The sequence below is a fragment of the Narcine bancroftii genome, chromosome 10, assembly GCF_036971445.1.
Source record: "Narcine bancroftii isolate sNarBan1 chromosome 10, sNarBan1.hap1, whole genome shotgun sequence".
Lineage (NCBI taxonomy): Eukaryota > Metazoa > Chordata > Chondrichthyes > Torpediniformes > Narcinidae > Narcine > Narcine bancroftii.
Genome location: NC_091478.1, coordinates 96,204,840 through 96,232,585, shown reverse-complemented (window position 1 = coordinate 96,232,585; position 27,746 = coordinate 96,204,840). Strand labels below are relative to the sequence as shown.

The following is a 27,746-nucleotide window of genomic DNA, read 5'->3' as shown; positions in this document are numbered from 1 at the left end:
GTAAAACTCTTGACTTTTCTCTCCCAAGTCAGGAACACTGATGCAAATTGTATAATTGCTATGTCCCTCTCCGCTACCACTTGTAAACTGAATCTACATTGTCCCCTCCTCAATGGAATAATGCCCTGACACAGTGAGATGGGATGTGGGAAAACATGAGTTCACACAACTATTACAGTAGATTTTTTCCTCTTAATTTAATAAAGCATTCACCAACATGTAAATTGCAGAAGTAAGCTTCCTTAATTAAAAAAATGTTTCACATAAATTATGCTCAGGTCTACTGTCAGAAAATAACAGGAATGACTGAAGAATTAATAAATGATCACATACAGTTCTCCCCTCCTGTTGACAGTCCTTCACTGGCTGGGGTATGGTCCGATGAGAGCCTGCCATCAGATCATCATCTCAGAGTGTGGTGATAGGGCACATTCAGTCAGCCACAGGGCAAGAGGTAACATTCAAACCTGCAGGCAGATGGTCACAGATTCCTGTCTCTAGAGACTCCTCATTATCCAGGAGGAGACCTCTGCAGCACCTGCCAGAATCAGCATCTTCAACTGTGACATTAGATCTAGACCCCCATCTGGACAGTACCAATGGATTCACTCGGGCATGTGAGAGAACCGAGGGTTCTATAAAAAGATAGAGCCAATCTCCTTCGCTGAGTTATTAGACCATCCATCAATACTATGAAGTACACAGAGAGCTGGAAATAGTTTGAATTCATCCCCAGAATGCTCAGTGGTGGAGTTAAGAACCATTGAGTCAATTAATTTTACATGCAGGAACAGATTCAAACTCCTGGTGCCTGAAACACTTTTTTTAAACAGGAAGGCCTTTCATCAGCGACAACCGTCTAGGTAAGTCAGCCCATTTCAAAAAATAAGGACAGAGCAGTCATAAGGGTGAGGGGAGAAATCTTGGAATCTGTATCTTTCCACTCTTAAGTATCACTCCATTGTAAACATTTTCCCACTTGAAGGGCAACCCCACTCTTGTACCCATTCATTCTCTGCCTGGAATGTCATTCAAATTATGACGATGTAACAAGGGCAGTTCTGGATAAATTCCAGTTTGCTCAGGTCAAAGGAGTGGAAAATATGAAACTTAAACTGTAATCAGACGATAGAGATTTACATCCAAACTAATACCTCTGAGTCACAAGGGTTTTGCAACAGTGATAGGTCAGTTCCTATTAATCAATGCATCTTTGTGGAATCAAAGGGGAGCGTAGCATCAACTAGGTATCCATGGAGATGTTGTTAACTGGATTTGAAATTGGGTGAATGGGAGAAGACAGACTGGAGGCCTGTCATTGGTGGTGTGCCTCAGGGATTGGTGCTCGGACCATTGTTGTTTGTTGTCTATAATCAATGATCTGGACGATAATGTGGTAAATTGGATCAGCAAGTTTGCTGATGGCACTAAGATTGGAGGAGTTGTTAAGGCTTTCAAAGGGATCTGGACCAACTAGAAAAATGGGCCAGAAAATGGCAGATGGAATTTAATGCAGACAAGTGTGAGATGTTGCATTTTGGAAGGACATACACAATAAATGGTAGGGCACTGAGGAGTACGGAGAAACAAAGGGATCTGGGAATACATACAATTCCCTGAAGGTGGCATCAGAGGTAGACAAGGTTGTAAAGCTTTTGGCATCTTGGCCTTCATAAATCATTTTGTATAGGAGTTGGGATGCTAGGGTGAGGTTGTACAAGACATTGGTGAGGCCAAATTTGGAGTATTGTGTGCAGTTCTGGTCACCTAATTAGAAGAAGGATATCAGTAGGATTGAAAGAGCACAGAGAAGATTTACTAGGATGTTGCTGGGTCCTCAGGAGTTGGGTTACAGGGAAAGATTAAACAGGTTAGGACTTTATTCCTTGGAATGTAGAAGAATGAGGGGAGATTTAATAGAGGTTTACAAAATTATGAGAGGTATAGACAGAGTGAATGCGAGAAGGCTCTTTCCCCTGAGATTAGGAGAGATAAATATGAGAGGACATGGCTTTAGGATGAAAAGGAAAAGGTTTGGGGGTAACTTCTCTCAGAGAGTGGTGAGAGTGTGGAACAAGTTGCCATCTGACAGTAAATAACAAGGTAAGTTTTAAGAATAAATTGGATGCATGGATGGGAGGAGACTGGAAGGTTATAGGACAGACTGAAAGGGCCGAATAGCCTGTTATCTGTGCTGTCAGGTTCTATGGTTCTAACTCTTACACCAAGGTCAAAAAGTCAGTCAACTTAAACAAGCACTCCACCCTGGAAAAAAATGTGGTCTCTTATTTATCCTTAGTCAAATTCTTACCCAATCACCTCCCTCTATCATGTAAGAAGAATCAGTCACGACCTTGAACACACCATTATTTTCTAAAAGTTTAGCACAACTTACTTGCACCTTATTTTGGCCTGTTACAATTCCAAGCTCCAACATGGATTTCTGTGTTAATTTGTAAGTTGTAACTGGAGAGGAATAGAAAAATTTACCGACGGAGAGAGGTTCACACACAGTGCAAACCAAAGGTTAACCCATCAGACCAAGTGACCTGCTCCTGGGTCACGAGGTTGACGCAGCACCTCCAAAGCTGCCATTGATTCTGGCAACCAAGTGTTGATTCTTTAACCAAGCTGTCCGTAGAACGCAGACTATTATGTGGGCTTCGGCCCACTTGCTATGTCCACTTTCTGGTTCCAATAGAGAATCTTCTCCCTGTGTGCTTCATATTGTTCCAGCATCTCCTCAAGATCCAGGTCTGCAGGGATCACCTAGAACAGAGTATTAAAGGTGAGAGGGCACATTGCATCCCTGGAAGGATTATACAACATTACAGAAGAGACCCTTCAGCCCACAATGTTGTGCTGACCTTTGTAAACCTACTCCACTACAATCTAATTTTTGCCTATAGCACACCCATAACTTTTTTTCCTTGCATCCATGTGCCTAAGTCTTGAATGTCCCTAATATACCAGTCTCCACCACCATCCCCAGCAATGCATTCCAAGTACCCGCCACTCTGAGTAAAACGTTTGCCTCTGAACTCTCCCCTAAACTTTCCTCCATTCACCTTAAATAGACGTCTTCAGGTGTTTGCCATTGTTGCCCCAGAAAACAAAAATGTCTGTCCACCCTATCTAAGCCCTTCATAATCTTATACACTTCTATTAAGTCAGCTCCAATCCTGGTAAGTCTCTGCAACATCTCCAAAGCATCTGCCCCTTTCTTGTAATGAGGCAACTAGAACTGAACACAATACTCCCCCGAGTGTATAAGCAGATATTTATAGAGCTGTAACATTACCGTACAACTCAAACTCAATGGCCTGACTAAGAAGGCCAACACGCTACACATTTTCTTAACCACCTTATCAACCTGCACGACAACCTTGAGGAATCTATGGACCAGGACCCCAAGAACTCTCTGTTCCTTCACTTGTTTAAAATTCATTAACCTGTTTCTCTGCCTTCAAGTTCGACCTTTCGAAGTGCACACAAATATTAAACAATCTCAGATCCTCCCAATGGCCCCGTCAGCAAATCCCCCTCCATTCTCCAGCACCTCCCCCCTTCCCACCAAGTACTGTGGCTTCACTTCACAGTCATTACACAGTACCCACAGGCATTGCTGATGTGTCACTCACCACCACAGGTGCAGGGACTCTGAAGGAAGTCTGTTTGACAAGCCAGTCTTCATAAAGCTGATGAAGACTTCTCAAATATTCCTGAGACAAATGGAACACAGGCAGCTGTGAGTGCAATGCATGGTGAAAGAAAATTTCCTGCCCTTTTATAATTGCACACCCTTGACCCTGGAGGACTGGTGGTCATGCTATGCAACAGTCCTAGTATCAAGGGCTTCCTAATTGGGTCAGAGGTGTGTATCTGGAGGTCAAGTTGCTGATGGTTTGGACAGAAGACTGTGGGGCTGTGGAGGTTGTAGGAGCACTGGAGCCAAATCCATGGACACTCAGTGACTCGGGGGGGGGGGGGGCTTTCCTTCTCTTTCTCTGACTGTGGGGCGCTGGGGTATTTCTCTGATATCAAAGCTGTCTGCCTTACGGTAAACTAAAGGAAATTTTGTGTAGCATCACATTTTAATACACAACAATAAAATCATGTTAAATCTGCATAATCCCAATGCAACATTTTCAGAACCACTTGGAGAACATTGGAATCTCAAAAGGGAGGTGGTAGGAACTCGAGCACCCCAAATCTTTCAGCTCAAACTGTGACATGATTGGATTCGGATAAAATTCCCCAACTCCTCTCATTTCCTCTCCTCCCCAAGTTGAGGTAACTGACGACGAACTACTGGAGGAACTCAGCAAGTCAGGCAGCCTCGGAGGAGGCAGAAGGATGGTCAACATTTCAGATCGAGACCCTGCATCAGGACTGTGTAGTTCTCCAGTCATGGAACAGAAAACACAGATGGTATAGCACAGGGATGGGCCCTTCAGCCCACGATGTCTGTGCTGACCATGACACCAAATTAAACTACATCTCTGCTGCCTGCATATGATCCATATCCCTCTGTTCTCTCCCTGATTCATCTGCCTACATAAATGCCTCTTAATTGTTACAATTATGTCTGCTTCAACAAGGAGCTGGGCACTCTTGCTGGGTCTGGCAACTGAGTTAGCATTTAGTTGGATTTTAAACAGGTGGGGGAGAGAGGTGGACAGGGAGAAGGGTTTGATGGCCCCTGCTGAATGTGCCCCTCCCCCACGGTAGAACAGCGATGAATTTTTTGTGCTGGAGGGTTTAGTGATTTTAAGGGGCTTGGTGGTGGCAACCCTTTCCAAGCACCCACCACTGTAAAATACTTCACTCCATCGCATGTCTGCTGGTATTTGACATTTTTACCCCAGGGAAAAGATTATGATCCCATAAGCGCCTTTAGCTGATTTACCAGTTAACATGCCAGTGTCAATGCTCGCCATGGGGATGAAGTGCCAAGAGAGGTTGTATCAGCACTGATTTGTTTTGAATCAGTGTACCGGTTAGCCCAGTGTGAACAGGTCGGGGGTATGCCGGGTAACAAGTGAGTAAGGGTGCAGAGAACTGGTTAACATCAGTCCAGTGTGAACGGCTATTCGGGAATTTTAAAACAGATCGTTGAACTGCCAATTTAGCGGTTCACCAATGTGAAAGGGGCTTCTGCCTCTCTTTTTTCTAAACTCTCAGGTCTCCCCTCTGATGCTCCAGGTGGTTCATCCCCGGGATGATTTGACACCTGCGTGCCGACTCGCAAGCGTTCACACTGGCATATTAACCGGTAAATTGGCAGTTAATTACTGGGTTAAAGTGCCAGTGTGAAAGGGTCCTCTAGAGAAAACAACTTGCATTGGTCCAACCTCAACTCTCTTATCCTGGCAGCTCCCTGGTAAATCTCATCAGCACCCTTTACAAAGTCGGCAGTCACCACATTGGGAGACACTGATGTTTGGAAGATTGTGCCCAGTATTTCAGCAATTCAAAAGTGCCATGGCTGAAATCTTGGGTCCTTCAAAATGTTGCCCCCTCTTGGACCTTTGACTCTCAACCAATTGATTAAATCCAATAGCCTGCCATTTCCTATGAAGCACACAATGTGCTGGTCATATTTCCTTTGCTCCAGTCAGAAGTGATGCAAGATACTTTGGAACATCCCCAAGGTCAGAAAAAGTCCTGCTTTACCCACTCCACCACCCCTTCCCAAGCCCCTTCAAATCACTAAACCCTCCAGCACAAAAATTTCATCGCTGTTCTACTGTGGGGGAGGGGCACATTCAGCAGGGACCATCAAACCCTTCTCCCTGTCCACCTCTCTCCCCCACCTGCTTAAAATCCAACTACCACCCAAAATGCTAACTCAGTTGCCAGACCCAGCAAGAGTGCTCACCTCTCTCGTTTTCTTTAACAAGGTTTGGTCTATCTCCTTCAAGTGTTTCCCCTTACAACTGAATATCAGTGATTCTAGTCATCAGTGAAGATAAATTGCTGCTGTTCCTTTATCATGAGCCCTCCACACAGTGCCCACCACCCCCCCCCCCCCACCCCTCTCAGCCATCAATCCCCTGAGAAGTGCTTCTCACCAATGGAATGACCTTCTCCTCACTCCGACACCTGGCTTTCAATCTCCGGTAGCACGTCTCTGGAGTGGTCTGCAGATACACTGTGGAAAGACGTTTATCATTTGTTAGGATCTCTGCCAAATGCAACGGCCACATCTTTCCGTCTTTGTGTGAATTGTGACGCCGCAGGCTCTGCTGCGCCGAGTTTAGGTGTGCACCTCCCACTGCTCTTGTGGCTACTCCTTGCCTGCTGAATCCGCACAGCCAATCACCTTCCACCATGGTTACAATAATGTGGGGTCAGAGGATGGAACTGCTGTAGAAAGTGGCCCAAGGCCCTCCAACCAACTGCAAGGCATGGGTTCGGGACATGACACAGTACTCTCTCCTTGTCCAGGAGCTCCAACAGCCACCACAAAACTCACCCCTGTCCAGGACAAGTTAGCCTATAGATTGAAGTCCCACACATTTCCTCTACCACTAGCATTTTCAAAATACACCACAGTTACTCACCCACAGCATCTCCCCAACCCATGATCTCCATCGACAGGAAGTGCATCGCTTGGGTTAGCTCAGACCCCGTCCTAACTTTAATTTCAGAGCCCCTCAAATCCATAAATTTTGGAAGGTGGGAAAAGCTCCAAAGATTTAAGATTTAGGGAATTAGATTTAGAATGGAGAGGAGGAGAAACTGCTTCTTCCAGAGTATTTTCCACCCAGGGAAGTAATGGAGGCTCCTTTGTTAAAACACAGATGGATAGACTTTTTGCACAGAAGGGTTGTTGGGAGTAAGGCAAGTAGGTGGAGCAGAGTCCAGGGCCATTCATCTTATTGAATGGGGAGCAGGTTTGATGGGCTGAGTGGTCTCCTCCAGCTCTAGTTTCTTATGATCTTCTGCAATATTGAATTATAAGTATATGGTGACAAGCTCTCAATATCTGTATATCAGCCCAAGCATGGAAATCTGCTGTGGTTATCTGAGGCCAACAATCTCTGCCTAGGAGTTCTTCCAAGTAATCCCCAAGGTTCCACACCTCCAGTTATTTCATCGACCTTCAGTTCAATATAAAATCAAGAGCAGGCCACTTCTACGGCCCCACTCCAATCAAAATTCCACAGATAATGAAGCAGGCAGCACAGTGGTGAGTTATAGCCATGTGGGTTCATTCCTGACCTCATGATCACGTGGGTCTCCTCCAGGTGCTCTGGATTCCTCCTGCATCCTACAGAAGTGGAAGAATAATTGGTTGCTGTAAATTGCCCTCTGTGGTTGAATCTGGGGAAGTTGACAGGAATGTAGGCTGGTCTCCATGGAATCCTCTCTGTACAAGGTGGGGCTCTGTAGGTGGTCTCAGGGGAATACAGACTGAATAGCTCTTTGCTGCTCGTATCCCTCTACTACAAACACTGGCATGCCTCGTACTTTATCATTATCTGAAGCAGATTGTTTTTACTTGTGGAACCAAATGATAAAATTCATGCAGCCTTTTGTGTACAACATAAAAGATGAACTAAAGATGATGGAAACATAAAAACATAACAGAAAATATTGGGAAATACACAAATTATCACATAGTAAATGTGGAAGGGGACACAGAGTTTACCTTGGTCAACCCTTGGAAAGCGTAGAAAAAATAAAGAGCAGGTCAGGCAATATCCATCAATATTTCAGGTCGCGACCCTTGATCGAGACTTAATAATTATTTTCAAAAAAAATTATTTGTTCATTAATTTATCTGAGTAACAAAGGTTCCCGACCGGAAACAATGACTGACCATCTCTCTCCACGGATGCTTCCTGACCTGTGGAGTCTCTCCAACTTCTCTTTGTTTGCTCAAGATTCAAGTATTCAAGTAGCTACAGTTATTTCTCAAGGGGTGGGGGGGGAAACATTGGTTTTAAGCTACAGAAACCATGGACAGGACAAAGGAATGTCTCTGGAATGGTGACATTAGGGTTGCCTCGGGGATAAACACTCCACAAGGTCATTTGGCTGATGTGTTCATGCAGAAGGAAAGAGAGGGAAAGAATAAAAGCTAATGGATAGGGCCATATAGAGTGGACGAGGAGATGTTTCCACTAGTGGGGATGTCTAGAACCAGAGGGCACAGCCTCAGAATAAAAGCATGCTGAGAAATTTCTACAGCCAGGCAGTGGTGAACCTGCGGAATCTGCTGTCTCAGACCCGTAGAAGCCAAGGCACTGGGTAGATTTAAAATGGAGGTTGACAGGTTCTTGATTAGTATGGATGTCAAGGTTATGGGGAGAAGGCAGGTGAATGGGGCTGAGAGGAAAAATGTATCAGCCATGATTCAAATGGCAGGGAAGACTTGATGGGCTGAATGGCCTAATTCTGCTCGCAAGTCCAATGGAATTAAGGAAATTAAGTAATTAGAAACTGGGAACAACACGCGTGAGTGCTGGAAGAATTCTGCAGATTGCGCAGTATCCATAGAATGCAATAGGCAGTCGATGTCTCCTTCAGTGATGCCAAGATCGGAAGACAAAGAGCACACGAAATCTCAGAGATATATAGGCCCTTCAACCTATTGAGTATGTGCTGACCATCAAGGACCCATGTTACCCGAATCATACCCTAACTTATTCTATTCTAATCAAAAAGATTCCCACACCTTGTGGCCAATTACAGCACCCAATTAACCTGGCTATTCAATTTTGGGGGGATGTGGGTCAAAACCAGAGCACCCTGGGGAGAAGGTGCAAACACCCACAGACAGCACCAAGGGTCAGGATGGAACCTTGGTCGCCAAAGCTGTGAGGATCCCCTGAATCACCCTGACACTCTAACGTTGCACGGGCCGTGAAAAGCAGGACACACCCAACAGTTCAGGTACTGCTCACATACAATATTGCAGCACAGTACAGGCCCTTCGGTCCACGATGTTGTGCCGACCTATATCAACCTACTCTACTACAATCTAATCCTTCCCAACCTCACAACCCATTACCCTCTACATCCACGTGCCTATCTAATTGTCCTTACTGTACTAGCCTCCATCACTGGCAATACATTTCACTGAGTAAAGAAACTGACATCTCCATGTCACAATTACAGGACAGAAACAGGCCATCACGGCCCCTCTAATCCGTACCAATCGAAGTGATCTCCTCTAGTCCCACCTACCTGCATTTTGCCCATAGCCCAACAATCCCCTCTCATCCATATATCTATCCAACTTTTCCTTAAATCACAAAATTGACTTTGCTGCGACCACCTCTTCTGGAAGGTCATTCCGCTCAGCCACCACTCTCTGATTGAAGAAGTTCCCTCTCATGTTACTTCTATACTTTTGCTCCTTGACTCTTAACCTCTTGTTTGAATCTCACCTACCCTCAAGGGAAAGAGCCTATTCACATCTACTCTACATATCCCTCTCATAATTTTAAATACCTCCATCAAATCCCCCCTCAGTCTTCTACACTCCAAAGAATAAAGACCTAATCTATTCAATCTTTCTTTGTATTCTAGATTCTGAAATCCAGGCAACATTTTAGTAAATTTCTGTACCCTCTCTACCTTATTGATATCTTTCCTATAATTTGGTGATCAAAACTGCACACAGTATTCTAATGTTGGCCTCACCACTGCCTTAAATAGTCTCAACATCATTTCCAAACTTCTATATTCCATGCTTTGATTCATGAAGGCCAGCACACCAAAAGCCTTCTTCACCACTCTGTCCATGAGATTCCGTCTTCAAAGACGATGAACCGCTATTCCAAGATCTTTCTGTTCTTCTGCATTTTTCAATGCCCTCCCGTTTACTGCATACGTCCTGTTTTGATTATTTTTTCCCCCAAAATGAAGCACCTCACACTTTTCAGTATTAAACTCCATCTGCCATCTTTCAGCCCACTCTTCTAAGCAAGTCCAAATCCTCCTGCAATCTCCAAAAACTATCTTCACTATCCACAACTCCACCTATCTTTGTATCGTCCTCATATTTGCTAACCCAATTTACCGCTCCATCAATCAAATCATTAATGTAAATAACAACAAAGGGACCCAACACCAATCCCTGAGGCGCACTGCTTGTTACCAGCCTCAATCCTGACAGACAGTTATCCACCTTGACTCTCTGGCATCTACCTTCTAGCCACTATTGAACCCATCTGACCATCTCAACATTAATACCTAGCGCCTGAACCTACTTTAAACTTCCTAAACTTTCCTTCTCTCACCTTAAACAGATATCCTCTGGTTTAAGCCATTGCATCCCTGGAAAAAGGTCCTGGCTGCTCACCTTTTCTAAGCCTTTTATAATCTTATACACCCCTATTAAGTCATCTGACATCCTCCGTCACTCTAGAGAGAAAAATCCTAGTTCAATCAACCTTTCGTCATAAGACACATTCTCCAATCCAGGCGTGGGTGCATCTCTCTGAGCCATCATTAAGTTGAGATGGCTTGTTCTACTACATGCAGGGAAAACAAATTCCCTGGAGGTAATGGTTCCTCAAGCTTATGTTGGACCTCATGATAACAGGTGGTTAGAGATAAAGTGCCAGGCAGCAGGGAGCTCAGGGTGACCTCTGCAAAAGAGGCATCCAATCTGGGTTTGGATTCTCTAGAGGAGCCCACTTGCCATGGAGCACAACAGATTGGAAGCTATTTAAGTGAACTTCTGCTTCACTTGGCTGCCTGGATAATGGGAAGAGATGAAAGGACATAGAACATTACACCTCTTTTACCCAATCTCAATGACCCTCCTTTCACCAGTTTCTCCTGAAGAACATAGAACAATATAGCACAGGAACAGGCCCTTCAGCCCTCATGTCTGCACCAAACATGATGCCTCAGAATATGCTAAAACTCTGCTACTTCCACATGCTCCTTATCTCTCCATATTCATGTGTCTACCAAGAAGCCTCTTAAATGCCCCTATTGTATCTGCTCCCACCACTGCTTGTGGCACCCTATTCTGTACACCCACTACTCGGTGTGTAAAATTCTTACCCCTTTCACCTTAAATCCTTGTCTTCTGGTATTTGATGTTTTTTACCCTGAGAAAAGGATTCTGTCTACCCTATCTGCACCTCTCATAGTTTTATAAAAATTTCTATCAAGTCACCCCTCCACCTCCGATGCTCAGAACATTGGCATTCCCTGCAGTCGAATGTGAAAATGCTGCAAGGGAAGTATTTGGTGAAGATCATTAACCGTTTCTCTCAGATGCTGCCTGACCTACGGAGCATTTCGGCTATTTTCTGATTTTACACAAATACTAAACCACATACCCATTAGTAAAGGGTGCAAAGCTCTGTCTCCAGCCCCATTCAGTCACTCTTACCAATCAAGTCAACTTGAATGTCGGTGTTTGCCACGATCCAATCAAACCACTCAGTCAGTACAGCATAATCCACAGGAGGCATTATGGAGCTGTGAAGAGACAATGGTCATTCCTCTTGCATTGTAGAGAGTTGTCCCAGTCTCAAAACAGGATCTACATGACATCAGGCCATCCCATGAAAAATTGGGGGTCTAAGGATCCTTCTAGATATTACAACCAGGATAGACCATGCAGGAGAAAACTACCATCCCCTAGCAGTGTAAAAGTGCTTGGAAATTATCCCTCACCATTGGACAGTTCTGGAAACCCATTAAACCTTGCCGCTGTGCAAGGGGGATCTCACCCCATAATCAATTGGGAGTCTTATTATGTCAAGCTGTTTCATCAGCCTCCCAGAACCTCACAATTTTCTCTGTGAGATGAGTGGAAAGGTACCAAAGCAATAATAATTTCACCCTGTTACAGCAAAAATTAGCACAGGAGCCATTCCACTGATGATCCTCCTAGCCATCATTCAAAGAGATTTGAATAAAGGACATCCTGCTGCAATTGCACAGGGCCTCGTTGAAATATTGTGTGCAATTTCAGATTTGCAGAAAAGGCCATTCATCCCTTCAAGCCTGCTCCATCAATGAACACGATCGTGGCTGAACATTCTGACCTCTATCCCTGCTTTTTTCTCCATATCCCTTGATCCCTTTAGTCATAAGGGATATGGAGAATATATCAGAGGAGATGGCTCCAAGGATGGTGACTGTAGTGATGGACCAGCAGGGGGCTCTGTGGGTGAAGGATATGCTCAGGAGGCAAGCGATTGGTAACTTTACGTCAAAGAATTTACACCAGGCTGTGGGCTGCTGAAGACTGGCTCATGGGAACCAGGTATTGGAACTGGGATTCGAGAGGATCCTGAGGGCAAGGAGGGCTCCCGAGGCCCTTGGGTATTGAAGCCTTCCTTATCGTGTCAGAGGTTTGGATCTGAACTCAGGTTGCCAATGGTTTAAACTGAACTAAAGTCTTGAGGCTGCAGAGGCTACAGGAGCACTGGAGGTGAATCCACTGACACTCAGCGACTCTGGGAGGGACTATCTTTTGCTTCTCTTTCTCTGACGACAAGGTGATAGGCAATTCTAATGGTGAACCTTTGTCTTATGACAGAATTAAGACAATTCATGTAATAAAACAGAAGTGTAATATTACAAAGGAGGAAAAACCCAACACCCAACCCCAACCAACCAATTTGTCAGCCACAAACGAGCCTGCAGCTGACGTGGACATTACCCCTCCATAAATCTTTGTCCACGAAGCCAAGCCAAAGAGAATATTACATGACAAATGTATCTAATATCTAAACTGGCCTCAACAACTTTCAATAGGAAGAGATTCCACAAGTTCACAACTCTGAGCAAAGTTTTTCCTCATCTCAATCCTAAATTGCTTCCCTTCTCCTTGGACTGCGACCCCTGGCTCTGAACTTTCCCATCGTCAGGAATATTCTTCCAACATTTAATCTGTCTAGTCCTGTCAGAGTTTATGTCTCAATGAGGTCCCCTCTCAATCTTCTAAACTCCAATGAGCATAATCCTGGTCTATTGAGTCTTCATCTATCAGTCCTGCCATCCCAGGGATCAGTCTAGGAAACCTTCATTCAGAGAAGTCCTTCCTCAGATAAGGAGACCGAATCTATACCAGAAACTTCAGACAGTGGTAAACACAGCTCATCACACAAACCATCCTCCCCTCCATCAACTCTGTCTATTGTTCCTGTACTCTTGGGAGAGCTGCTAAAATATTAAAGGAACCATCCAGTCTTGTCACACTCTCTTCTGCCCCACTCCTCCAGGCAAAGGGTACACGAACTGCAAAGCAAGAACCTGCAGATTCAAGGACAGTTTCTTTCCTGCTGTTACCAGACTTAATTGGATATCACACTGGCAAAAGATGATGCCCTTGTAATTTATTTTATAAATTGCACTTTTCTCTGTTCTCTGCGCTATGTTTTGTACTTTTCTCCATATCCTACACTATTTGAAAACTCCTACACCACTGTCTTATTATTATTGCAGCACCTGCTGTATGAGTTTACTTGCCTGGATAGCTCACAAAACAAAGCTTCTTTCTGTATTTCGGTACATGTGACTATAAAATGATTCATTCATTCAATCAGAAAGGATATAATTGCTACAGAGGATTCCTGGGATAATATGAGGCAATCAAGTTTATATTTAATTCTATAACCTCTGGCAAACAATCCTCCTTGAAACAGAAACACAATTCTTTATTAAAGCCCTCTTTTAAACTTCCCCTTAATCTTTTCTACTGGAGAAAACAGCTTCCTCATTCTCTTCCATGAACGGACATCCTTTGTAGAGCTTGGAGGAATAAGAGGCTTGGTGTGAAACCTTCAAAATTCTGACAGATCTGGACAGGCGATTGTGGCCGTGTGTTTCCCAGCTCTCAACACAGACAGTCTCAGGTTACAGGCTAAGATATTTAAGACTGAGAAGTAGCAGCCATCTGACCTGTCGAGCCTGCTCTACCATTCAATAAGGTCATGGCTGATCTGGCTGTGGACTCAGCTCCAGTTTACTTGCCCGTTCCCCATAAACCCACAATCACCTGACTATTCAAAAATATTTACACAATGAGGAAGCCCTCTACTACTTTCTTGGGTAGAGAATTCCACAGATTCACCACTCCCTGAGAGAAGTAAAAATCTCTGAATTTTTTTTTAAGATTGATAAATTTGAGGACTAAAAGGCATTGCAGCGGATGGGGAGAGAGTGGGAATATGTCATTGAGAGAGGGATCAGGTGCGAATGTAATGAATGGAAAACTATGCTTGAAGGACTGAAACGTCTACTCTGCTCCATTTCTGATGCTTTATTTTCCTAAACCTGCAACAGGATAAACTAGAGCAATCTGCAATCCCTTCATTTTGATAAGCAATTGTTATTGGTTTATTTGTTCAGAATATGTGGACATCTCTGCAAATGCCAGAATTTACTGTCCATCCCCAGTTACCCATGAAATGAGGTGACAGCCACATTGGTGATTCTTGAGCTACATGGACTGATAAGTTAAGGATGGCAAAATTACTGAAGGGAATGGGTTTTTTTTCCCCCAACAATTCAGTCATTTCAGAGTTCCACTTAGCAGCTACTTCACAATTTTTTGGTTTACTTAACAAGTTAAACTCCAGGGCACCCATGGCAGGATTCGAACTCATGTCCATCAATCACTGGTCTAGAGCCGGGACTGCAAGTCCAGTAATGCAGCGGCAAGGCCACTGTCAAAGGAAGGGAGGGGTCTCGAACGCCTTTCACCTTCTCAGACTGTGAGTGACAGTGCCCACCTGAGTAATGAGAGAGGGATTGGAGGGGATCTGTTGACCACATCAGCTCAACTAGCACTGTTTACCTCTGGTAGTGGTTCTCTACAAAGACATACTTGGCGCTGTGAATGGATCTCTCCATCATTCGGACTGGCAACGTCTAAAGATAAACATTACAAAAAATTACTTGGAAATAGCACAGGAACAGGCCCTTCCACCCAACAAGACTCTTCACTGCTGGAACCTCCTCAACCATATCCCTCTCTCAAGGGGTTTTTATGCACAAAAGCCGCATTATCGCCTGCTTACGATAAAAAGGCAACTTTACCTTTTATACAGAGGATGGAAAAGGCAGATTGCACAGTCCGTTTACACAGAGGAGATTCCCAAGCCAGCTTCCGAAGGTGGAGGCGAGGCTTGTACTGCAGTAGCGCTAACCACCACTGTGATGTGTCAGGGAGTGAAAGTGTCCTATACACAACAATGGTGACTGAGGATCAAGTACAAGCGCTAGTAAAGATCTGTTCGAGTAATCTTAGAACTTGGGCAGATCTTCTGCACATCATAATCTCCTTTTTCGCAGATGGGTACTTTCACGCCCTTGGGTCATGGGCTGATGATGTCATTGTGACATCAGGCCCCCCCCCCCCACTTTGGGGCCACTCTCAGCAGTAATCCTTTTTATGCAGGAGGTGGAACGACTTCGCTCTACCGCTGACACTACCACCCTTGGCGGAAGGAACCCAGATCACACTGGACCTGCCAATCCACCTTTGGACCTTTTATGCAGGTAAGTGGAGTATTTTAAAGGCAGATGAAACCTGTCTTTACCATTCGCTAAATTGCACTATAAAAGAGCCTTCAGGTAATCCTTGATATCCTACTGTTTTTTGACTCAAGACTGCCTTATGGTGGAGGCTCTCTCCCTCTGTGTAATGAAGCTGGTTCGGAATTCTTCAATGGTTTAATTTTGAAATCGAGGACCCCTTCCACCCTGCACACACCATCTTTAAGCTGCTCCTGTCAGGGAAGAGATACAGGAGGATCAAAGGTAGCACCTCCAGGCTGAGGAACAGCTTCTTACCAGGGGCAGTGAGACTGCTGAACGAACAAAGGAACCGTTCACACTGACCCTCCGAGACTCATATTGTACAAAACAATACTTATTTATTTATTTATTTGTAGAGATTAAATATTGGTTCCACGAATGTATTGTTTGTCTGTGAGAGTTAAGTCTGGTTGTACGTCTGCATGTTTTGCACCGAGGACCGGAGAACACTGTTTCGTTGGGTTGTACTTGTAGAATCAGATGACAATAAACTTGACTTGACACTGGATCTTATATTTGCAGCCCCAAGTCTGGAATCTCACACCAGTGGAAAATCTTTTTTCTCAGTACTGAGCAGGGAAGGCCCTTCAGCCCACCACAACTGATCATTCCAGCACTGATCCTAGTTTATACTTCCCACATTCCCATCAACTGCCACCACCGCACACCCCCCCCCCCCCCCCAGATTCCACCTCACACAGGGGCAATTTATGCCTTTGCGATATGGGAGGAAACCAGAGCGCCCAGGTAAAACCCACGCAGTCGCATGCAAAGTCCACACAGACACCAGCCAAGGACACAATGGAGTGCAGGTCACTAGAGCAGTGAAGCGGCAACTCTACTTGCTGTGCCATTCTGCTGCTCAGCTAGAAGACCTCAATCAAGTAACTCATCAATCAGGAAAAGCCTTGGTCTCATTAAACCTCCCTCCCAGCCAAACCGCTCAGCTCTGTGACTGCACTTGGCAATTATAATTTTTTGAATGTCCCCAGCCTTTCACAGTCGAACTGAGTACAGCTTCAAACATGGTCCAACCAAACTTAACCCCAAGGTTAGTCAAGCAAATGTTAAATTTGAGTCACAAACATACCCATGGTCGAGTGTGTTGCTGTAACATAGTGAGTTGTACGTAGGTCTGTAATGTAATTGCCCAGCGTGAAGGATCTTCATACATTAGTCCCTGCCAAGAAAGGATTCAGGTGTGAACAGACTGAAAGTTAGATCCCCAGTACCTCACCAGTAGTGAATGTACCCCCCTCACAGATCTCTTCAGGTTGAATGTTCACTTCAAGGGAAGAATGCTGAACCAGAGAAACTCATTGGAACAGAGGATCAGAGGAAGAAGTCAGTCAATCTCATCTAGACCAAGAACCAGAGAGTCAATCACCACTCAGTGACCCAGCTGCTGCCTGTGTATTGTCTTGTGCCAAACTTTGAGATATTGGTCTTCTCCAATGTTATAACAGGATAAGACAGACAAGACTCAGGGTAGCAATGGCTGGAGAGAAAGATTTGAATGGGTAATAAGACAGACAAGACTCAGGGTAGCAATGGCTGGAGAGAAAGATTTGGATGGGTACATGAATGGGAGAGGTATGGAGGGCTACAAACCAGGTGCAGGTCAATGGAACTAGGCAGAATAGTATTTTAGCACAGACTAAATGAGCCCAAAGGGACCGTTTCTGTGCTGTAGGGTTCTATAATTGTATGGCGAGTACAACCAGGGTCACAGTATCAGGAAGCTGGGAACACTATTTACAACAGAGATCAAGAGTAATTAAGAGTAATGAATCTGTGATGGTCTCCACCAGAGGCAATCAAGGCCAAACCATTAAATATCCTTTACATTTTTTTTTAAACCACACAAGAAGGCAATTTGGCCATTAAAACCCTTGGAACCCAATTACACCCAATTAACCCTTTTGGAGGATGAGATTAAACTGGAGAATCCGGGGGAAACTCACGCAAGTCAAAGGGAGAACGTACAAATTCCTTACAGATAACAGTGTATTGGAGCCCGAGCCACCGCCGCATTAATAGTGTTCCTCGAGAAGGAGGAGGTCAGGGTAAAATGATAAAGGCATGCGGAAAGAGTGTGGCCAGCTATGATCAGGTTCAAAGTGCAGCTGGCTCGAAGGCTGCTGCTCCCCTTTCCTGCTTCGGTCACCTTCTCATAGACAAAGACCAGTTTTCATCCTTCTCACAATATGGCCATCCCCTGGTTGCCCTGGGGGTGTGACACTCCGCAACTCAAGGGGGGAGTTCCACAAATCTGAGCTAGCCAAGGGCTGCCCTGCTAGGGAAGTTCAGTGCTTCCGATCTGCTCCCTTCCTCCTCCTCATTGGAGGAGCATTGATTAGGAAGAGGCACAGTCATTGCGAAGCATCAAAGCTTCACCTCTCATCCCCATCCCGTGGACCCAGCCTCCCCCCTTCTTCATGGTGGATTCAGCAGCTCTTCCCACAAGCTTATGGGCCCATCCCCCTCAAACACCAAAGCTCTTACCAGCAGGTTATGGTTCCAGAGATTCCTCCACTTTGAGACCGGTTCCAATAGAACCTGAGGAAATACAAGAGAAATAAGGTATCATGGGACTAATAGAGGGAGGACCAGGAGTGAGCATCCAACTTTCAAATTCAGGCCATAGAGGCTGTTGAATTAAACTCAAAGCTTAAGCCTAACTGCAATCAAATGTAACAATGAATTGTTTGTTGTCACATGTATCGAGAGGCAGTGAAAAATGCTGTAGGATGGATGTGGCCGCATTGGAGAGGGTGCAGAGGATTTCAGTTATCTGGTAAGGCTGGGTTTGTGTTCCCTGGAGCCACAAAGCTGATGTGTGGGGGGAACCTGGAAAAGGTACACAAAATTGTGAAGGGCATAGATAAGGTACATAGCAATGCACCTTCTTCCATGGCAGAAGGCGAAGGTTTAAGTGGTGAGGAGTAAGAGGGTTGGAGGGGATTGGAGGAGGGATTATTTTCACCCAGAGGCTGGCAAGAATCTGGAACACACTGCTTGATATAGTAGTGGAGACCAAGGTTCTCAGAACATTCAACCAGTGCCTGTATGAGCAATGGACCTGGTGCTGGGTAAATGCCATTTGGTTGTTGGCACAGGCATGACAGGGCAAAAGAACTGTTTCGGTAACCATGGCTCTGTGAGGGAGCCAAGACCTGGTGGGAATCTCAAACCTTCCCAGAACAATCAAGAGACAACCTAAACCCCACACAGGTGAGCTCAGTGAGAAGCTGAGGATTCTACAATAATGGAGTTGGGATTTTGTCTATTTACAGCATGTATACAATAAGTTGCCCAACAGGAATAGAACTGGTGCCAAAAGAGCACAGAAATCACAAATAGCAAAATATCCCAACCCAGACATTAATGCTATGGTCTTACAATGTACAAGTTATGGGGAGAGCATAGACAAACTTGGGATGTTTTCTCTGGAGTATCAGAGGCTGAGGGCAGACCTGATAGTTTTAAAAATTATGAGAGGCATTGATAGGGTGAACTGTCAGAATCATTATTCCTTCCCCCCCCCCAGTAAAAATGTCATATGTATTTAAGGTGAAGATGGGGGGGGGGGGGGGGGGGGGAGGGGGCAGAGAGAGATTTTAAAGGTCTGCGGGATGTTATATCTGGAGGATTATCCAACGGGAAACTACTCCAAAGGAATTTCCATGTGCTTGTTCCTGGAAGGTCAAGTGACCAGGCAGGTTGAAAGTCATTTCCCCATGTCAATCAAGGATAGACCACCTACCCCTTACAATTATTTGGTCATACATGAGCCAGCCATGTCCAATTATAGACAGTATAGAGGCCACCATATTTTTCCCTGGGAACAAACCCTAGCTCCACTCCAGGTTGCAAGTCCTAAGTAACAGTGAAGAGATAATTGTAAGGTGTGTGCAGGTACAGGGTGGGTGGAGGGAGGGGGGGGGGCCTATTGTGATACATACCTAGAAAGGACTGTTGTGCCCTACTCATTGTTATCAGTGTAATTACATTCTGTAGCTAATCAGGATACCTTGTCTGCAAGTTAGCGAGGGGTGGCGGCTACTGTTTGTTTCGCTATCATGTTTAGCCATGGGAACCACAAGCCGCAACAATCTGTCTGCTTAGCTGTAGGAAACCACAATTAGCAGCGATCTGTCAGGGGTAGCAGGTATCAATTATTCAACTGTGTCTGATGGGCATCAAGTGTATGTCGTTTCTCTGTCTCCATGCGAGTGTAATCGCACCTCTCCTCCATGTGTAAATAAAGATCCTGGTTTGTGTTCAATTGTATTCAGAAACTTGACTTCTTGGACCCTCTGAACTTGTTCTCCATATCACATGGGGCAAGATTTTTTTTTTAACTTACACAGGTGCCTGTAATGGGCTGTCGGGGGAAACGGATACAATGGTGGTGTTTAAGAGGCTTATCAATGGACACATGAAAATGCAGGGAATAAAGGGATATGGGTCACGTGCTGCAGTAAACCTTGAGTTGAATTTGGACATCATGTCCAACACAGACATCATGAATGGAAGGTCCTGTTACTGTGATCTATTGTTCTTTCTAGGAATTAAAAAGCTCTACATAAGTTGTTATTTACCTCAATGTTATTATATTTTGCAAAGTATTCCAGACAAGTTGTCTTTCCACTGGCAATATTCCCTTCAACGCAGATCTGAAATGAAGCACAGGTCAGATCAGTTTGGTTTCTAGCCCCAAAACTCCCCATTCCTCAGTTTACCAGAGTTGAAACCGATAAGAGTTTGGGAATCACGATCCTCATCAAAGTTCATCGTCAGAGTTCACATGAACATCAATGCCTCCCCGAGAACAGTCACAGCGAATGGAAAGAGGAAGAATATCACACTAAGTGCTTTGAAATTTGGGAGGGACAGTGCCACCTTGAGGTTATCCTGTCCATGTTACTGCAACATTTAAGAAACATTTGGACAGATACATAGATTGGATGGGTAGGGAGGGATATGGGCCAAATACTGGCAGCTGGGAACTAGTGTGGGAGAGACATTTTAGTCAGCATGGGCAAGTTGAGCCCTGAAGAGTCACACAGCATGGAAACAGGCTCTATCAGGACAAGCCTTAACATTAGATCGAATCCAGAGTAAACTCTTTTACATTGCACATTCTCAGTTCATTCCACTCAACAGCAAAACATGAACAACATTGGACATGAAATGTCAACCATTCTTTTCCTCCCATGGATGCTGCTTGACCTGCTGAGTTCTTGCATCTGGAGCATTGTTTGTTGCTCCAGATTCCAGTCTCTGCAATCTCTCAAGAGTCTCCAGGTTGCTAGGACAATCTCACCGGATTAACTTAATCCATTTGTGCAAATAGCATAGAAATCAGTTGAGCATCTGGATGTACAATTTCCCACCGAACTGTACTACAGTAAGTGCCAAGATACATACCACCATTTTCTTCTCCCGCGCAGGTCCACTGCTGCAAAGTCGAACTGGAAAATAGAGAACCCCATTTTAGACAAACAGTGGAAAAACACATACAGACAGGGCATGGGGCCACACAGGAACACAATGAGAAACAGGGAGACAAACTAGTCCACCCAAGACCTCAAGTTTAATTTTAGGGTCATCTGATTGTACATATACAACCAGAAAAAGCACCATTTCTTCAGATCGTGATGCACACGCAAATGCAAAAAATCACAGCACATAATTATATATATATATATATATATATATATATAAAATGTCCTTGTTACACTTGTAAGAGACCAAGGTTACAGGATACCATTCATTAATCTCACAACCTGTGGGATGAAGCTATTTTCAATCCTCGCTGACCTGGAGCAGAGAGTTGTGAACATGGCTCAAGCCATCTCACACACACCTCTCCCCTCTATCAACTCCATCTATACCTCCTGCTACCTTGAAAAACATTAAAAAACTCATTCCACCCCAGCCACACACTATCTTCACAACCCTCTCCCATCAGGAAAATGATTCACGAATGTAAGATCACATACCACTAGATGCAAAGATGGTTTCTTTCCCTCTGGTATCAGGCTCCTGAATGAACCCAAAGATAGTACAACTTTGTTGCCTTTGTTCTGTCCCAACTGATCTCTGTGTAACTTGCTTTGGAATTTGGGAGGGAAAGCACCACCTTGAGGTTATCCTGTCTGTGACCATACCTCAGGTGCAGGTACTATGTATGAGACATCCACTGGCCTGCTCATAAAATCACCTCTATAACTGCATCTCAGAACATGTGACAGTAAACTTGAACCTGAACAACAAGAGAGAATGATACACAGTAATCATTTAAGAGATAAGGATCCTCTGACAGACACGGCCATCATGTTTCAAGTTACTCCCAGTGACTAGATGATGACAGCATGAGAAATTAAAATGGCTTGACATGGAGAGGACTGGCAGATTGCTGGTCTTTATCCATTCTTTTTATCCAATGTAGACAATAACAGAACTCATCATTTGGTCAATTGGCGACAAAATGAAAGATTACTCAGGATGGTTTCAGTCCTGCTTGCCTTTTGAGAGATTTGGGAGTATTTCTATCCTCAAGCTGTGGAACAGAAGGGGTTAAGGACAGCAAATTGGGATTACAGTGAGTCACAGCTGTGTGATGCCTCAATGGACCATGTACAGGGACTGAATTGAACACACTTTTAGCTGCAAGCTATATTTCAGGAGGAAGCTCCTGTCCAAAGGTACCAAGGCAAACATTGAAACATTGATGCATCATTCTCTCTCCACAGGTGCTGACTGATAAGCTGAGCCCCTACCTCCAGATTCCAGCATCAGCTGTTCGCCTGTGTTTCTCTGAGAAGAATTTCCACTAGCTTTAGCCAAACCAAGAAGACTTGCTATTGAGGGGGTGCGGCATAGGTTCACTAGACTGACGCCTGGGATGTCAGGACTGATGATCAAAAAAAGAGTGGATAGACTAGGGTTATGCATACCTGACAAAGTGCTCAGACCCAGAATGTTGGTTACCTTTTATTTCCTTTGGACGCTGTGTGACCTGCTGAGTTTCTCCAACACGTTTATGTATTGCACTCAACCCCAGCATCTGCAGACCTTCTTGTTTAACTACTGCAACTTGGGTTATACCAATTTGGATTTAGAAGAATGAGAGGGGATCTCACTGAGACAAAAAAATAATTCTGACTGGATAAGACAGGGTAGATGCAGAAAGAACTTTCCAGAGGTTGGCAAAGTCCAGAACAAGCAATCACAGTCCAAGGAGAAGGGGGAAGCCATTTGGGACTGAGACAAGGAGAAACCTCTTCACTAAGAGGGTGGTGAACTTATCACAGAGTGTTGTTGAGGCTGGTTCATTAGATAGATTCAAAAGGAAGTTAAATGTGGTCCTTATGACAAAAAGGATCAAGGGGTAGGGAGAGCATTCAGAAATAGGAGACTGAGGTCATGTGATCATCCACGATCATGTTTTTAAATTTTTTTACACTATGAACCGTATCAACCAAAATATGTACAAATGTTTCTCATTAAATTTACAGTGGTCTTTCCTCCCATTTTTTCCCCTCTACCCACCCCCCTCCAAAACCCATAAATATTCAACATATACAATACAATAAAACCATAAAACAATATCTTCACACAAAGGAAAATAAAACAAGAAAAATGCGACATCTATTTATTACACACTGAATCTAATCGTTGTCTTTTTATCAGTTTCATTCTCATTTTAGGGGATGGAGGTCATAGGCAAGCTCTCTCTGATATGTTCCACGTATGTTTCCCAAATTTGTTCAAACATTATGACTTTATTTTTTAAATTAAATGTTATTTTTTCCAATGGAATACATTTATTCATTTCCATGTACCATTGCTGTATTCTCAGGCTCTCCTCCATTTTCCAAGTTGACATTATACATTCTTTTGATATCGCAAAGGGTATCAAAATGAATCTTTTTTTTGCACTTTATCCAATTTGAGGTCTAATTCTCTACTTATATTACTTAAGAGAAATCTCTGTTTTTTTGGGTATGTTATTTTTTGTAATTTTATTTAGTATCTGATTTAATTCTTCCCAAAAACATATTTACTTTCGTACATGCCCAAGTTGCATGTAATGTTGTTCCCATTTCCTTCTTACAGTGAAAACATCTATCTGATAATGTTGAGTCCCATTCTTTTAATTTTTGAGGAGTGATATATACCCTGTGTAACCAATTCTACTGTATCATGCGTAACCTTGTGTTTATTGTATTCTTCATAGTTCCAGAACATAACTTTTCCCATACTTCATTTTTTATCTTTATGTTTAGATCCTTTTCCCTCTTCTGCTTAGGTTTAAAGTTTATTCCATTTTCCTTATCTTGCAGCTTAATGTACATGTTGGTTATAAATCTTTTGATTATCATTGTGTCTGTAATCACGTATTCAAAGCTGCTTCCTTCAGGTAATCTCAAGCTGTTTCTCAATTTATCCTTTAAAAAAGCTTTCAATTGATGACATGCAAACATTGTACCATGAGTTATTCCATATTTGTACTTCATTTGTTCAAATGTTAATAAATTATTTCCCAAAAAACAATTTTCTATTCTTTTGATTCCTTTTCTCTCCCATTCTCTAAAGGAAAGGTTGTCTATTGTAAAAGGGATTAGCGGATTTTGCGTCAATAATAATTTTGGCATTTGATCATTCATTTTTTTCCTTTCTAAGTGGATCTCCTTCCATGTATTAAGTAAATTATGTAGTACTGGTGAGTTTTTATATTGCACCAGCTTTTCATCCCACTTATAAAGTATATGTTCCGGTACCTTCTCCCCTATTTTATCTAGTTCTATCTTAGTCCAGTCTGGTTTTTCCCTTGCCTGGTAAAAATTTGATAAATACTTTAATTGTGCGGCTCTATAATAATTTCTAACATTTGGTAACTGCAAACCACCTTGATTATATCTCTCTGCTAACTTATCTAACGCTACCCTTGGATTCCTTATTATTCTCTTTAGTTCCTTAAAGAATTTTTCTGTTAAAGGAATTGGTAATGTTTGAAATAAGTATTGTATCCTTGGGAACACATTCATTTTAATGCAGTTTACCCTCCCTATCAACGTTAGTGGTAATTCATTCCAATGTTCTAAGTCTTCCTGCAATTTCTTTATTAGTGGCTGATATTTAGTTTGTACAAGTGGCTTAAGTTATTATCTAACCTGATCCCTAGGTATCTGATTGCTTGTGTTTGCCATTTAAAGGGTGATTCATTTTTTTAATTCTGTATAATCTGCGTTACTCATTGCCATCATTTCACTTTTATTTGCATTGATCTTGTACCCCGATATTTCTCCATATTCCTCCAATTTCTTATATAATTCTTTTACTGATACCTCTGGTTCTGTTAGGTATACTATGATGTCATCTGCAAATAAGCTGATTTTATACTCCTTCTCCTTTATTTTTATCCCTTTTATTTTATTTTATATTCTTATCAGTTCTGCCAAAGGTTCTATTGCTAAGGTGAACAATGAGGGGGATAGTGGACATCCCTGTCTAATTGACCTACTTAATTTAAAGTGACTCGATACATATCCATTTACTGCTACTTTCGCCAATGGTCCATTATACAATGCTTTCATGCAATTTATATATTTTTTCTGGTAGACTGAACTTCTGTAATACTTTAAATAAGTAATTCCACTCTACTCTGTCAAAGGCTTTTTCTGTGTCTAAAGCAACAGCCACTGTTGGCTTCTTATTTCCTTGAACTGCGTGGATTAGATTAATAAGTTTTCAGATATTATCCACTGTTCGTCTTTTATTAATAAATCCAGTTTGATCTTGTTTTACTCTTTTAGGTACACAATCGGCCAATCTGTTTGATAATAATTTTGCTATTATCTTGTAGTCTGAGTTAAGCAGATATATTGGTTTATATGATGCTGGTGTTAATGGATCCTTCCCCATCTTTGGTATTACTATAATTATTGCTGTCTTACATGAATCTGGCAAGTTTTGTGTTTCTTCTACCTGGTTCATTACTTCCAGGAGAGGAGGAATGAATAACTCTTTAAATGTTTTATAAAATTCTATTGGAAATCCATCCTCTTCTGGTGTTTTATTGTTCGGCAGCTTTTTTTAATATATCCTGTACTTCCTCTATTTCAAATGGTTTTATTAGTTTGTTTTGTTCCTCTTCTTGCAATTTCAACAGCTCAATTTTAGCTAAAAACTCCTCTATTTTATCATCTTTCCCCTCGTTCTCAGTTTGATACAATTGTTCATAAAATTCCTTACAATTTTCATTAATCTCTGTTGGATTATATGTAATTTGTTTATCCTTTTTCCTTGATGCTAGTATCGTTCTTTTAGCTTATTCTGTTTCAAAAGGAATAAGGGAGATGGGTACAGGATTGATGGAAGCTGGCAGAGATGTAATTGGTCTCCTATGTGGCAACAAGGGTGATTAAGCACACAGACATTAAATTAGCATTTTGTGAAAAAACTACATATACTGGCAAAAGAAAATGCTGGAAACACTCATCAGGATATTAAAAGATAAAGCAACATTTCAGTTCAAAGTATTTTCAACCTAGCCTGGAGGACTTGAGTTACAAGGAGAGGCTGGGACAGTTCCCCTGGACAGTAAGGGCATAGAGGGTTGTAAAATCACAATGGCAGAGAGACTGCCAATGGCAGATCACTGTCTTTTCCCCCAACACAAGTCTACAACTAGGTAAGAAGGAAAGATTAAAAAAGAGGGAGGGCAGTTGCCAAAAATGGCAGAGACAGGGACAATTGGGGGGTGGGGAATCTGGGGACAAAAATGGATACAAGCCAAATGGGGCATGATCAGAACACAAACTTGGGCATCACCTCTCTTGGGTGTCTCTGGGAAATGTAGTTTAATGCTGGGCAACACCTTAAATAAAAAAAGTGTAAAGAAAGGTTTGAAGTTTAACAGAAAGTCTTCAGACACCATGATTGTGGTGCAATACACAAAACCCCGCTGTGTCCACAGGAAGCAAAGGGACATGACCAACCTTTCAGGGCTAAGCCCTTCACCAAGGTATGAGCAGAAAGCTGGCACCTGAATGAAAAGGTAGAAGGAAAGGATAGAGGGGAAGGGGCGGAGGGGGAAGTGCACAGATCATAGGTGGGAGGGAAAGAGGGGGAAAAAAGCAGAGGTGCTGGGGTAGGGACAGCTCTCTGAATGGAGAGAGGGGTGGAGAGATGGAGGAAACAGGCCGATAGGGAAAGAGAAAGACGGGGTGGGGGGGGCTCTTAGAGAAACTGCAGGTCCACGTTAATGGCTTCTGGTTGGAGGAGGAGGCCAAGCGGAATATTCGGCGTGGTTCCTTCCTCCACGTTGCGGTGGCCTCAGTTTGTCAGTGCATGAGAGGCCTTGGACAGTCATGTCAGTGGGGGCCTTGCTGCTCCACAGCGAATGTGCTCAATGAAACGATCCCCCAGTCTAATCTGCTCACACGTCGTGGGAGTTTTACTGGACAATGGCTTCTCAATCAGTGGCTGGTTGGTTCGAGGTTCAGGGAGTGCAGGGGTGGGCGACTGAAGCCCCTCCGTATTACATGGCGACCTGCCCCACGCTCCCGTGTCCCGCCACACGCGTTACCTGCGGAGCCACCGGCCAGTCTCAGCAGCCGGTGAAACGGATTCCAGCGCAACCCCGGCATCCTCAGCCATTCCCAGATACGCATCGGCAAGGCGACCCCCCTCTCTGAGAAAGGAAACGGGGGAGGGGGGGGGAAATAAAATGTTCTTAAGCCAAAAAGCTTGCGGACGCTGTCATTGCAAAATGCCCCATTTAGCGCTCCCCGGCACGGAAGGATTAAAGGCTCGTGAACCGCGGTGACAATGTAACATCCTCATTTGTATCACTTCCTCCGGCTCGCTTTAAAGGGGCGGTGCTGTCGCGCGAACTCCGGCTCATTTTAAAGGGGCGGTCAACTCCGGCTCGCTTTAAAGGGGCGGTCAACTCCGGCTCGCTTTAAAGGGGCGGTGCCAGTAATTGACATGCTGCCTGGCAACATGCAAAGTCGAGGAACTGCAGATGTTGGAAATCTGGCCTTGAAACTATTGGAAGGCTTCAGGACTGGTTGTATCAGTAAGACACGAAAGCCTTCAGTGCTGGAGAAACTCAGCGGGTCAGACGGTGTCCTTTATATAGCAAAGGTAAAGAGACATCACCAATGTTTGGATATGAAATATACAGAGTGTGGGATTACAAT

At 43.6% G+C, this 27,746-nt stretch overlaps 2 protein-coding genes across 3 annotated transcripts in view; one reads left to right on the top strand and one right to left on the bottom strand.

The window, feature by feature from the left end:
* Positions 1 to 27,746, top strand: part of cmtm3 (CKLF-like MARVEL transmembrane domain containing 3) — a 74,519-nt gene that overhangs the window by 6,281 nt on the left and 40,492 nt on the right. The window lies entirely within an intron of this gene.
* Positions 179 to 27,394, bottom strand: tk2 (thymidine kinase 2). Its single transcript, XM_069902045.1, has 10 exons — positions 27,131 to 27,394; positions 20,962 to 21,005; positions 20,133 to 20,207; positions 18,034 to 18,087; positions 16,619 to 16,708; positions 14,786 to 14,859; positions 11,366 to 11,454; positions 6,075 to 6,154; positions 3,642 to 3,722; positions 179 to 2,769 (listed from the first exon to the last, which is right to left on the bottom strand). Exons 1-10 carry the CDS (start codon positions 27,213 to 27,215, stop codon positions 2,653 to 2,655), a joined length of 789 nt encoding a protein of 262 aa, XP_069758146.1. The 5' UTR covers positions 27,216 to 27,394; the 3' UTR covers positions 179 to 2,652.

What these genes read in the sequence shown, in the direction of transcription:
- tk2 (XM_069902045.1), bottom strand. Translation starts at nt 27,215, where the DNA reads ATGCGTATCTGGGAATGGCTGAGGATGCCGGGGTTGCGCTGGAATCCG. An exon ending in TCTGGAACCATAACCTGCTG is followed by an intron (nt 16,709 to 18,033) that starts GTAAGAGCTTTG and finishes CTTTCTTGGCAG; the next exon opens with GGACTAATGTATGAAGATCC. An exon ending in CATTCAAGTTGACTTGATTG is followed by an intron (nt 6,155 to 11,365) that starts GTAAGAGTGACT and finishes GTCTTTCCACAG; the next exon opens with TGTATCTGCAGACCACTCCA.